Raw genomic sequence first — 13,794 nt, 5'->3', positions numbered from 1 at the left:
GTATAATTAGGGGAATAGATAATATTCTTTGCAGCCGGAGCGTGAGTCCCGAAGGCTGTGTTGCCTACCCAGTGCTAAGGTTAAGAACATCTCTTCAGGGCTGGAGAGGAACTTGGAGTGAGAGGGGAGGGATCCAGTTGTCGTTATCGTCAATGTTGGTACAGCGACATTGATAAGACTGAAAAGGAGATTCTGCTGAATGAATTGGAACAGTTAGGAGCTAAACTAAAAAGCAGAACCTCCAAGGTCATAGTCTCGGGATTACTACCTGAGCCATGAGAAAACTGGCATAGGGTGAATAAAGTCAAGGAGTTAAATGCATGGCTCAGAGATTGGTGTGGGAGAAATGGGTTTCTGTTCATGGGGCACTGGCACCAATACTGGGGTAGAAGGGAGCTGTTCCAGTGGGAGGGGCTTCACTTGAACCGTGCTGGGATCAGTTTCCTGGCGAATCGAATAACTAGGGCGGTAGAGAGCGGTAAAGCTAAATAGAGGGGAGAGGGTTCTGGAGAGGGGATACCTGGGCTTACAAAGCAAAAGGATATGGCAGCATTGCAGGGCAGCTATTTAGATATTAATATCCAGTGTATGACAGGAAGGGACAGAGTGTACAAACATAAAAAAAAGCAGCAAATAGGGTCAAAGGGGGGGAAAAAAATGGTAAAAAGGCAAAATTAATGGTTCTTTACTTAAATGCACGTAGTATCCGGAACAAACTAATTGAATTAACAGCACAAATAGGGCTTATTGGGTATGATCTTATAGCCAGTACGGAGACCTGGTACAAGGAGATCAAAGCTGGGAACTAAATATTCAGGTGTATGTGACTTTTGGAAAGGACAGGCAGGAAGGAAAGAGTGGTGGGGTAGCTTTGTTAGTATGAGATGGAATAAGTACAACAGCAAGAAATGATCTTGGTTTGGAAGATATAGAATCCATACGGGTGGAGGTAAGAAATAACAAGGGGAAGAAGACACTGGTGGGAGTAATCTTTAGGCCCCCTAACAGCATCGATAGTGTGGGGCAGAATAAATCAGAAGATAAGGAGGGCATGTAAAAAAGGCAGTACATTAATCATGGGTGACTTTAATCATGGGTGACTTTAATTTTCATGTAGATTGGGAAAATCAAATTGGCAGAGGTAGCCACAAGCAAGAATTCAGAGTGTATTTGGGACAGTTTCCTAGAACAATATGTTGTGGAACCAACAGGGATCAGGCTATTTTGGATATGGTAATGTGTAATGAGACAGGTCTAATAAATGATCTGAGAGTAAAAGATCCCCCAGGAAACAGTGACATGGTAGAATTTAGCATTCAGTTTGAGAGTGAGAAACCTGGGTCGGAAACAACTGTGCTAAACTTAAATAAGGGCAATTACAAAGGACTGAGGGCAGAGTTGGGCTGGAGTGGGCTGGGAAAGGAGTTTAGCAGAAAAGACAGTTGATGAACAATGGCAGACGTTTAAGAAAATAGTTCTTGACTCACAACAAAGATATATCCCAGAAAGATTTAAATAAGGGGATAAACCAACCATGGTTAACCAAGGAAATTAAGGGTAGTATCAAATTGAAAGATAAAACATACAATGCGGCAAAGATTAGTGGTAAGCCAGAGGATTGGGAAAGTTTTAAAAGCCAACAAAAGATGACCAAAAAAAGAGGGAGAAAATAAATTTTGAGGGTAGACTCGCAAGTAATATAAAAACAGATAGTAAGAGCTTCGTTAAATATATAAAAAGGAAGAGAGAGGCCAAAGTGAACATAGGCCCGTTAGAAAATGAGGCTGGGGAAATAATAATTGGGAACCAGGAAATAGCAGAGGAGTTGAATAAACACTTTGCATCAGCCTTCATTGTAGAAAGCACTAATAGCATTCCAAAAATACCAAATAATCAAGGGGAAAAAGGATTGGAGGGGGGGGTGGGTGGGCGGTGCGGGAGGAAATCACAATAACTAACACTAGAGAAAAAGTGCTAGGGAAACTAATGTGGCTGATGACTGATGGGATAATAAAGGAGGTAGCTGCAGAGACAGTTGATACACTGGTAGTAATTTTCCAGGAATCCTTAGATCCTGGATAAGTCCCAGAAGATTGGAAATCTGTCAATGTAACGCCCAATTCAAAAACAGAGGGAGACAAGAAACAGGTAGCTATAGGCCAGTTAGCTTAACATCTGTCATTGGGAAAATGTTAGAGTCTATTATGAAGGATGTAGTAGCAGAGCATTTAGAAATGCGTAATATAATCAAGCAGAGTCAGGATGGCTTCATGAAGGGAAAATCATGCCTGACAAATTTCTTCGAATTCTTTGAGGAGGTAACAAGCACGATAAAGGGGAACCGGTTGGTGCATATTTGGATTTCCAAAAGGCGTTTGATAAGGTACCACACAAAAAGCTACTTAATAAGATAAGAGCCCATGGTGTTGGGGGTAGTATATTAGCATGGATAGAGGATTGGCTAACTAATAGAAGACAGAGAGTTGGGATAAGGGGGGCATTTTCAGGATGGCAACCTGTAACTAGTGGAGTGCCACAGGGATCAGTGCTGAGGCCACAATTATTTACAATATATATTAATGACTTAGATGAGGGAAGTGAATGTACTATCACCAAGTTTGCGGATGACACAAAGATAGGTGGGAAAGCAAGTGGTGAGGATGACACAGAGTCTACAGAGGGATATAGACAGGTTAAGTAAGTGGGCAAAAACTTGGCAGATGGAATATGAGGAGGAAAAATGAGGTTATGCACTTTGGCAGGAAGAATAAGGGAGCTGAATATTATTTAAATGGAGAAAGACTGCAGAAAGCTGCAGCACAGAGGGATTTGGGAGTCCTTGTGCACGAATCCCAAAAAGCTAACATACAAGTTCAGCAGGTAATTGGGAAGGCAAATGGAATGTTGGCTTTTATTTCAAAGGAAATGGAATATAAAAACAGGGAAGTCTTGTTGAAACTATAGAGGGCACTAGTTAAACCACACTTAGAATACTGTAAACAATTTTGGTCCCCTTATCTAAGGAAAGGTATACTGGCATTGGAGGCCGTCCGGAAAAGGTTTGCGAGGTTGATCCCGGGTATGGAGGAATTTTCTTATGAGGAGAGGTTGAGTAGGTTGGCCTGTGCTCATTGGAGTTTAGAAGAATGAGAGGCAACCTTAATGAAACATACAAGATTCTTAGGGAGCTTGACAGGGTAGATGCTGAGGGGTTGTTTCCCCTTGTGTTGGAGTCAAGGACCAGAGGGCATAATCTCAGAGTAAGGGGTCGCCCATTTAAGACAGAAAAGAGGAGGAATAGGGAAGTGCTGGGAAAGTAGGAAAGTGTTGTTGCAACTGTACAAGGGATTGGTGATACCGCACCTGGAGTACTGTGCACAGTTTTGGTCCCCTTACTTGAGGAAGGATGTAGTTGCATTGGAGGCAGGTCAGAGGAGGTTCACTAGATTGATTCCAGAGATGTGGGGCTTGTCTATAATTGTAAGCAATTATATCTTTCTTCAAATAAGGAGACCAAAACTGCATACAGTACTCCAGATGTGGTCTCACCATGGCCCTGCACGGCTTAAGTAAAAGTTCCCTAATTTTACATTCCATTCCTCTTGCAATAAATGACAACATTCCATTTGCTTTCCTAATCACTTGCTGTACCTGCATACTAACTTTATATAGCAGGACACCCAGTTCCTCTGTACCAGAGTTCTGCAATCTATTTCCATTTAAATTGTATAATGCTTTTGTATTCTTCTTGCCAAAACTGACAAGTTCACATTTTACCACATTACATCTGCCAAATTTTTTTCCACTCACTCAACCTGACTCTTTGCAGACTCTCTGCCTCCTCTTGACAACATAATTTCCTACCTATCGTGGTGTCATCAGCAAACTTAGCTACCATACATTCGGTCCTTAATCCAAGTCACTGATAGAGATTGTAAATAGTTGAGGCCCCAGCATTGATCCCTGTGGCACTCCACTAGTTACAGCTTGCCAATCCAAAAATATCCATTTATCCCTACTGTCTGCTTCCTGTTAGCTAACCAATCTTTATCCAGGCTAATATTTTACCCACTACAACAAGTGCTCTTACCTTGTGTCATAACCTTGGATGTTTTGCCTTAACAAATGCCTTTTGGAAATCCAAGTACACCACATCTATCTGTCCCCCTTAATCCACTTTGAATGTTACTTAGGCAAAAAACTTAATAGATTAGTTAAACACGATTTCTCTTTCACAAAGCCATGTTGGCTCTACCCGATCACGCTGTGAGGTTCTCAATATCCTGCTGTAACTCCTTAATAATGGATTCTAGCACTTTCCCTACACCAGACGTTAAGCTAACTGGCCTATGGTTTCACTGTCTCTGTCCTTTCTTGAATAGAAGTGTTACATTAGCTATTTTTCAATCCACTGGGACTCTTCCAGGATCTAAAGAATTTTGGAAGATTATAACCAATGCATCCGACTGTGCTACCACTTCTTTTAAAACCCTAGGATGTAGGTCATGTGTTACTGGGGCCTTGTCAGCCTTTTGGTCTAATAGATTTTCTACCACCTTTTTCCTGGTGCTTGCTCTAAGTTCATCCCCCCTCCCTATCAGCTCTTGATTTTCAATCATTTTTGGGGAGTTTTCTAAGTTTCCTACAGTGAAGACAGACACAAAATACCTGTTCAACACCTCCGTCATTTCCTTGCTTTCCATTATCAATTCCCTAGACTCACTCCCGAAAAGACCAACCCTAGCTTTAGTTACTCTTTTCCGATTCAAATACTTGTAGAAACTCTTACTGTCTGTTTTTATAATACTAGCTAGCCTTCTGCCTCTTTATTATCTTTTTAGTCATTCTTTGCTAGTACTTAAGGTCTGTCCACTCCTTTGATCTACCACTATTTTTTGCGGATTTGTGCAGTGTTTCTTTTAATAATATCTTCGACTTCCTTCTTTAGCCACGGATGATGTATCCGTCACAGCATATAGGACCTATTTAAATCAAAATATATCTGCTCAGGCAATAGGTCTCTCCCTGAGCCCTGAACAGCAGTGACTCGCGTTGAACTTCATCCTAAACGACAGGCCCTAACAAAAAAAGACCTGCATTTTTTGTAACGTCTTTCACCACTAATATGCTTTACAGCCAATGGAGTACTTTTTGAAATGTAGTCACTGTCATAATGCTGCCAATTTGTGCGCAGTCAGCTCCCCAAAACCACGACCTGTTTTAATGATGTTGGATGAGATATAAAAACAAAATTGCCAGAACACAGGGAGAACGCCGAAACAAAAACAAAAATAGCTGGGAAAACTCAGCAGGTCTGACAACATCTGCGAAGAGGAACACAGTTAACGTTCGAGAACTCCCCTATACTTCTTCAAAAAATAGTGCCATAGAATCTATTACTTCAACCCAAGAGGGTAGACAAGGCCTCGGTTTAATGTCTCATCGGAAAGACATCATCCCCTCAGTAGCATACTGAAGTGTCAGATTGAATTACGGATTCAAATCTCTGGGCTGGGACTTGAACCTACAATTTCTGACTCAGATGAGAGCGCTGTCCACTGAGCCACATCTGGCAATCTCCATCAACTCCCTATTCCAGATCTTTGACCCCCGTCCCAGGTCACAGTTCACAGACCCTATTCTATGATCTGAATCCCACACAGGGTCCCCAATCTGTAAAACCAATCCCGGGTCCCACTCATACATCCAGCACACGTCTCGTTGTCAGACTTATTCGGTCCCTAGCCCCCAACTCCAGCCCCCTGAGCCCCCGCCCCCAACCTCCACCCCCCTGAGCCCCCGCCCCCAACCTCCACCCCCCTGAGCCCCCGCCCCCAACCTCCACCCCCACCTCCACCTCCCTGAGCCCCCGCCCCCACCTCTACCTCCCTGAACCCCCGCCCCCACCCCCCACCTCCCTGAACCCCCGCCCCCACCCCCCACCTCCCTGAACCCCTGCCCCCACCCCCCACCTCCCTGAACCCCCGCCCCCCACCTCCCTGAACCCCCGCCCCCCACCTCCCTGAACCCCCGCCCCCCACCCCCCACCTCCCTGAACCCCCGCCCCCCACCTCCCTGAACCCCCGCCCCCACCAACCCCTCCCCCACCTCCCTGAACACCTCCCCATCTCCCTGAACCCCTCCCCTACCTCCAACCCCCTGAATCCCTCCCCCACCTCCACCCTGCTGAGCCCCCGCCCCCACCCCTACCTTTCTGAACCCCTCCCCCATCTCCACCTCCCACCTCCCCGAGCCCCACTCTCCCTGAGGCCTGTCCCCACTGTCTGCTCACAGTGCCAGCTCTGTCTCTCTCTGTGACTCAGTCTCTGGCTCCCTGTCACAGTTTACACCCCGGCTCCCTCTCTGTCCTGCTCTCGGGCTTTGCCAGGCTGTCCCAGCGCCGGCTCTCTGCCCGCCCCCCGGGGCCTCTCTCTCTCTCTCGATCACCGGGCCCTGTCTCCCTGCCTCCCGCCGGGCAGCCTCGGCCCAGTCCGGCCCGGCCCAGCCCAGCACGGCCTTCACCCGCCGCCGCCGCCGCTGCTGCTGCTTAGAGAGCGGGACGATGTTACCTGGGCTTCCCTGGCGGTTGGACTGTCGGACAGTGAGAGGCTGTGTGACTCCCGGCCGGTGCGGACACCCCCGCCGCCTCACTCAGTCCCGGGCGAACTCTCACCGAGAGCGGCGGCAGGAGGCAGCGGCGACCGCTTCGCCATCACAACACTGTCCATCCCCCACCCCACCTACCTCACTTCCGCTTCCGCCCACGCACGTGACCCCGCCCCCCCCACCACCGTCAAGGGGCGTGGCTACAGGTACAGGAAGGTACAGGTGTCTCCCCCACAGAGTCCAGAGAAGTTGTTCTGGGTGTTCACGCTCCCCTCATTGCACTACTGGGTCCTGCACACACACCCCCCACCCCAAACCCCACAGCGGGCAGGGAGGTTCATTCTCCACCTCCTTGCATTTCTCGTGACAGGCCATTCGGCCCATTGTGTCTGTACTAGCTCGCCGAATGACAAAACATCTGACCGCCATTCTCCCCGTAACCCTGCACATTCTTCCTTTTCAGATAACAGTCTAATTCCCTTTTGAATGCCTCAATTGAACCAGCCTCCACTGCACCCTCAAGCAGCCCATTCCAGACCTTACCCACTCAATACGTGAAAACGTTCTCTCCCATAGTGTTTTGCTTCTTGGACTGTTTCCTAAAATCTGTGCCCTCTCATTCTCGATCCTTTCATGAGCGGGAACAGTTTCTCCCCATCTACTCTGACCAGACCCCTCATGATTGTGAATACCTCTATCAAATCTCCTCTCAGTCTTCTATTCTCCAAGGAAAACAGTCCCCATAACTGAAGTTCCTCATCCCTGGAGTCATTCTCATGAATCTTTTCTGCACTCTCTCCAATGCCTTCACATCCTTCCAAAAATGTGGTGTTCAGAACTGGATGCAATACTCCAGCTGAGGCTGAACTAATGTCTTCTACAAGTTCAAATAACAGCCTTGTTCATGTACTCTATGCCCCTATCAATAAACCCTCAGAAACTGTATGCTTTATTATTCCCTCAACCTGTCCTGCCACCTTCAATGACTTATGCACACATACACCCAGGTCCCTCTATTCCTGCACTCCCTTTAGAATTTAGAATTTATATTATCTCTGTGTTGTCACAAAAATGAATCATTTCACATTTCTCCAGATTGAACTTCATCTGCCATCTGTCTGCCCATTCCACGAACTTGTCCATGTCCTTTTGAAGATCTACATTATCCTTCTCACAGTTCACAATGCTTCCAAGTTTCGTATCATCCACAAAATTTGAAATTGTTCTCTCCACACCAAGGTCAAGGTCATTAATATATATCAGGAAAAGCAAGGGTCCCAACACTGACTCCTAGAGAACTTCAATACAAACCTTCCTCCAGCCCAAAAAACATCCAATAACCACTATTATTTATATTTTTTCAATATATTTTTCTTTTGCCACCTATTTACATTATTTTTAAATGTATTCCCATCCATTGTTTCATCTCCGCCTTTTAGCCTATTTCGATCCCTTCCCACCACCCCACCCCCACTAGGGCTATCTGTCACTTGCTCTAACTGCTTTCTACCCTTAATGTCACCATTAGCACATTTCTTAGCTAATATTACCACCGTCAACACCCCTTTATCCTTTTGTCTATGACATCTTTGGCAACCTCTCCTTTGCTTCCACCTGTCACTGGCCCTCTATCCAGCTCTACCTGTCCCAATCCCCTCAACCAGTTTATATTTCTATTTTTCCTCCATTCTGATGAAGAGTCATACAGACTCGAAACGTTAACTGTATTCCTCTCCACAGATGCTGTCACACCTGCTGAGTTTTTCCAGCTATTTTTTTATTTCATTAACCACTATTCTCTGTTTCCTGTCACTCAGTCAACTTCGTATCCATTTTACTCCAAGAGTTATAACTTTGCTCCCAAATTTGGATCAAATGCCTTTTGGAAGTCCATGAGGACCACATCAACAGCATTGCCCGCACAAACTCTGTTACCTCTTCAGGAAACACCAGCAAGTTATTAAACACGATTTGCCCTTAAATTCTTGCTGGCTTTCCTCAATTAGCTGCATTTGTCTATGTGACAATTAATTGTGTCTTTGATTATTGTTTCTAGAAATTTCCCCACCACCTAAATCAAACTGACTGGCCTGTAGCTGCTGGGCTTATCTTTACACTTTTTTGAACAAGGGTGTAATGTTTGCAATTCTCCAGTCCTCTGGCACACCAAAGTCTAAGGAAGACTGAAAAATTACAACCAGCACATCTGCAATTTCTATTCTAACTTCCCTCAGTATCCTTGGATGCATCTCTTCTGGTCTTGGTGCCTTATCAACTTTAATTACAGACAGCCAATCCAATGCCACCTCCATATGAATTTTAAACCCTTCTAGTGTCTGAATTACCTCCTCTTTCATCATGGCCTGGGTTGCATCTGACTTTACTAAGGAAGAGGATACTAAGTATTCATTTAATACCTCAAAGCTGTGCCCTCTGCCTCCATGCGTAAACCCACTTCTTGGTCCTTTATCGGCCCCACTCCTTTTACCACACTTCTAAAAGACTTTGGGATTCCCTTTTATGTTGGCTGCCAGTCTCTTTTCATAGTCCCTCTTTGCTTCTCTGATTTGTTTTTCCACCTCCCCTCTCAACCTTCTGTATTCAGCCTGGTTCTCAATTGTATTTTCAACCTGACATCGATCATAAGCACACTTTTTCTTCTTTATTTTAATTTCTCTTTCTTTCGTCATCCAGAGAGTTCTGGTTTTGTTTACCTACCTTTCCCTTTCGTAGGAATATATCTTGCCCAAAATTCCTCTTCTTTGAAGGTAGCCCGTTGTGCAACTACCATTTTTCCTGTCAACCTTTGACTCCAATTAACTGAGCCCAGATTCAGATTCATTCTTACCCTCATTGAAGTTGGCTTTCCCCCAGTTAATTATTCTTACTCTGGATTGTTTTTTGTCCTTTTCCATTATCAGCCTAAACTTTATAATACAATGATCACTATGCCCTAAATGTTCTCCTACCGGACTTCATTCCCACAAACCAGATCTCGCAGTGCCTCCTTTCCCATTGGACTGGAAACATGTAGAAAATTTTCCTGAACACACTCGAGGAACTCTATCCCCTCTCTGCCCATTACACTATTATTAACCCAGTCTATATTCGGGTAATTAAAGATCCCCATGGTAACTACTGTAATTCTTGCACATCTTTGTAATTTCTTTGCAAATGTGTTGCTCTTCATCTTTCCTACAAGATGGTGGCCTATACACTACATCTTAAATATTACATCTCTCAGGATGTCCCGAAGCATCGTACGCATCTAATAATTGAATTTCACATTAGTGTTGCTACACAGGAAAAACACTGCCATTTCGACACAGTGAAACACAGTAAGATGAACAGCTTGTTGATCTGTTTTTGGTGCATTGAGTTGAGGGAGGAATGTTGACCATGACACAGAATTCCCTTCTCTTCCAAAACTCACCATGAGATCTTTTACACACACACACACACACACACACACACACACACGAGTTCTCAAAGGGCAGCAGTACTCCAGTATCAACCTACAAATGAGCTCTGATTTTTTTCTTTTTCCACTGAGAAAATTAATTTCCCAAGATACAGTTTGGAATGAATTGGATGAAACTTGCATTCTCGGTGTCAAGCAGTTTTTCAAAAATCAAGATCTGCAGAAACTAGAGTGTCTGCGGAATGATGCCTTTGAGGCCAAAAGGTAATCAGCTCTTACCTCTTATTCAGCCTTGTTTCCAACAGTCAATTACTGCAGAACTTAGACCGTTACACATGTGCCACAGCAGAGGAAATGACAGGATCAGGAGCAAATACAAAACACCCAGCTGAACTAAATCATTAAGAGAGTGTTTCTTGTTGTACACAAACCTGACATGTCTTCTTTATATAAAAAGACCACCACACCTCATGTGTACACAAAGTGAAAGAAAGAAGACAGGGACTGAGTAGAGGACAAAACAAAACAGGGGAAGGGAATGAAAGAAAATGCACCTGAAGAAAAGTACATCGAAATAATGAAGAGAGAGAGGGGTAGTGAAGGAAGCTATGAAGAAGAGAAAAACAGAATACATGTCACCAAAACAAAGTAGGTCATCAGGCCAATACAATTTTCCACCTTTTAAAATCTGCATAACGCAGTATTAATGGACATAAGGCTCGAACTGAAGCCAAGTAGTGAAAATCATTGAAAAAACTCTGACCAAAAAGACACATTTTTGAATTGGTTTATTTATCATGTGGTAGATAGCCTGCTTTTTCCAGCTTGAATATTAAATATAAAAAGATTTTCCACAATTAACCTTATTCCATCATTTTGCATTTACTCAAGTTATATTATTTTAAATTATTTATTCTGATCATATGCTAGCTGTCCAGAAGGCCACCAATGCTGGAGAATTTATACATTGATTCACAGGATGTGGGCTTTGCTGGCTGGGCCAGCATTTATTGCCCATCCCTAGTTGCCCTTGAGAAGGTGGTGGTGAGCTGCCTTCTTGAACCACTGCAGTCCATGTGGTGTAGGTACACCCATAGTGCTGTTAGGGAGGGAGTTCCAGGATTTTGACTCAGCGACAGTGAAGGAACGGCGATATATTTCCAAGTCAGGTTGGTGAGTAACTTGGAGGGGAACTTTCAGGTGGTGGTGTTCCCAGCTATCTGCTACCCTTGTCCTTCTAGGTGGTAGTGATTGTGAGTTTGGAAAGTGCTGTCTAAGGAATTAGGCATGTTTATAGTCTTTGCACTCACACTGTTGATCCACCCTCCAAAGACCACCTCCCATTTGAGTGTCCTAGTGTACAGAGTTTAAATGAAAAAAAAATTACCTAAAATCCAGAGAAAGGACCATATGGTCCTTAGGGCCTGCTTCAACCAAAACCCATTGGACCATTACCGGCTTCATAGTTCACTGAAATGTCTCATACCTTTTATATTCCTGTGCTCACAGGAGATTCATTTGGCAGGTGGGAGGGGCAATTAATGGGGTATCACGTGGGCAAATGTGAAATTGTCCACTTTAGCAGGAAAAATAAAAAAGCTTATTATCTAACTGGTGAGAGACTGCACAGCTCTGAGATTCAGAGGGATCTGGGTGTCCTAATGCATTGATCACAAAAGGCTAGTATGTAGGTACAAGTAATTAGGAAAGGTAAGAGAATGTTATTGTTTATTGCGAGGGGAATTAATTACAAAAGTAGTGGTTGTGCTTCAGTTGTACAGGGCATTGGTGAGACCATATGTGGAGTACTGTGTACAGTACTGGTCTCCTTATTTAAGGAAAGATGCATTAACAGTTCAGAGAAGGTTTATTATACTAATAACAGGAATGGGCAGGTTGTCTTATGAGAAAAGGCTGGACAGGTTAGGCTTGTATCCACTGGAATTTAGAAGAGTAAGGGGCGACTTGATTGAAACAGAAAATCCAGAGGGGTCTTGACAGGGTGAATGTGGAGAGAATGTTTCCCCTGTGGGAGAATCTAGAACTAGGGGTCACTGTCCAAAAATACCAGGTTGCCCACTTAAGACAGAGGTGAGGAGAAATTTTTTCTGAGGGTTGAGTGTGTTTGGAACTCTCTTTCTCAAAAGGCAGTGGAAGCACAATTTTTGAATATATTTAAGGCAGGGCTGGATAGATTCTTGATTAACAAGGGGTGAAAGGTTAATCGGGGTAGGCAGGACTGTGAGGTTGAGGTTACATTCAGATCAGCCAGAGCAGGCTCAAAGGGCCAAGTGGCCTACTCCTGCTCCTAATTTGTACGCTTGTATTATGAGTTCACGCTTCTGCATGGAGTCTCACCAGCTGACTGCGCCCAGCAGGAAATCATGTTGTTACCCATAATCAATGGAGCCAGCAGATGAGGCTTTCCGGTGGTAGCGAAAATTCAGGAGAGCGACCACATGTGTCAACCCAGATAAATAAAAGGTAAACAATTGTTCCCACCGAAATATTTAGGACACAACATAAATCAGTAGCATCAAGGAAACTTTACAGCATTGACAATTTGTTAAGTCTCATTCAGTGCAAATAAATTAAATCACAATCACATGGATAAAGCCACTAGCCAAGATTTTAGTAGAGAAATGAACATATCACTGTCACAAGTGTCAAATCGCCAGCTCCCATGCTGTAATTTTTACAATTGCGGACAGTGCCACTAAATTCTTGCAATTACGCAAAATGCTAGTTTTTCAAAAAAAATATACAGGAACAAACTTATTATATTCTCCTCCTAAATGATATTTGAGAAGTGCTGAAGAAACACTAAAGGATGATGCTTCTGGAACTCCTGAAGTAGTCTGTTTCGCTCTTTTACAGATATGTTGGAGTTTTGACTGATGTCCTGGACTAACCGTTGAAGCTGGTCTATGGTGGTCTTGTTTTTCTGCTCATCAAACTCCTTTTGTGTTATTTGCTGGCAGAATGTAAAAGCTGGCACAAAATGAGCAGTCAAAGTTAAAAATATTTATCAGGGATGTCAGTATTACATCGTGAATAGTCTATGTAAGAATTATTTCAAAGGAACTTGCATTTATATAGCATCTGGTCACATCCCGATGACATCCAACCCATTTTGCATCCATTGAATTACTTTTGAAATGTCATAGAAACAGAAAATAGGAGCCGGAGTAGGCTATTCGGCCCTTCGAGCTTGCTCTGCCATTCATTATGACCATGGCTGATCATCCAACTCAATAGCCTGCCCCCGCTTTCTCCCCATATCCTTTGATCCCTTTCGCCCTAAGAGCTACATCTAACTCCTTCTTGAAAACAGAATGCTTTGGCCTCAACTGCTTTCTGAGGTAGCGAATTCCACAGGCTCACCGCTCTCTGGGTGAAGAAATTTCTCATCTCAGTCCTAAATGGTCTACCCCATAACCTCAGACTGTGACCCCTGGTTCTGGACTCCCCCACCATCGGGAACATCCTTCCTGCATCTACCCTGTCGAGTCCTGTTAGAATTTTATAGGTTTCGATGAGATCCCCCCCTCATTCTTTTGAACTCCAGCGAATATAATCCTAACCGGCTCAATCTCTCCTCATGTGTCAGTCCCGCCATCCCAGGAATCAGTCTGGTAAACCTTCGCCGCACTCCCTAACAAAAACATCCTTCCTCAGATAAGGACACCGAAACTGCACACGATATTCCAGGTGTGGTCTCACCAAGGCCCCGTATAACTGCAGTAAGACATCCCTGCTCCTGTACT

The 13,794-nt window shown here is 44.2% G+C and overlaps 2 protein-coding genes across 3 annotated transcripts in view; both read right to left on the bottom strand.

Moving 5' to 3' along the window:
- Nucleotides 1-6,743, bottom strand: part of scyl2 (SCY1 like pseudokinase 2) — a 74,536-nt gene extending 67,793 nt beyond the window's left edge. The window contains exon 1 of the mRNA XM_078567645.1: nucleotides 6,570-6,743. The gene's annotated coding sequence lies outside the window, so the exon portion shown is untranslated. The remainder of the gene's footprint in view (nucleotides 1-6,569) is intronic.
- Nucleotides 6,744-10,798: 4,055 nt separating this feature from the next.
- The window catches only part of depdc4 (DEP domain containing 4), a 40,083-nt gene continuing 37,087 nt past the window's right edge, over nucleotides 10,799-13,794 (bottom strand). The window contains exon 9 of one of the 2 annotated variants that reach the window (XM_078567619.1): nucleotides 10,799-13,018. In XM_078567619.1, the coding sequence (XP_078423745.1) occupies nucleotides 12,819-13,018 (200 nt within the window). In that variant the 3' untranslated portion in view covers nucleotides 10,799-12,818. The remainder of the gene's footprint in view (nucleotides 13,019-13,794) is intronic. The other variant, XM_078567620.1, reaches the window with a different exon arrangement.

This window comes from Cetorhinus maximus, chromosome 22 (assembly GCF_964194155.1).
Source record: "Cetorhinus maximus chromosome 22, sCetMax3.hap1.1, whole genome shotgun sequence".
In the NCBI taxonomy this organism is placed as follows: Eukaryota; Metazoa; Chordata; class Chondrichthyes; order Lamniformes; family Cetorhinidae; genus Cetorhinus; species Cetorhinus maximus.
The sequence above is the reverse complement of the archived record's forward strand: the minus strand, read 5'-3'. Positions and strand labels throughout refer to the sequence as shown.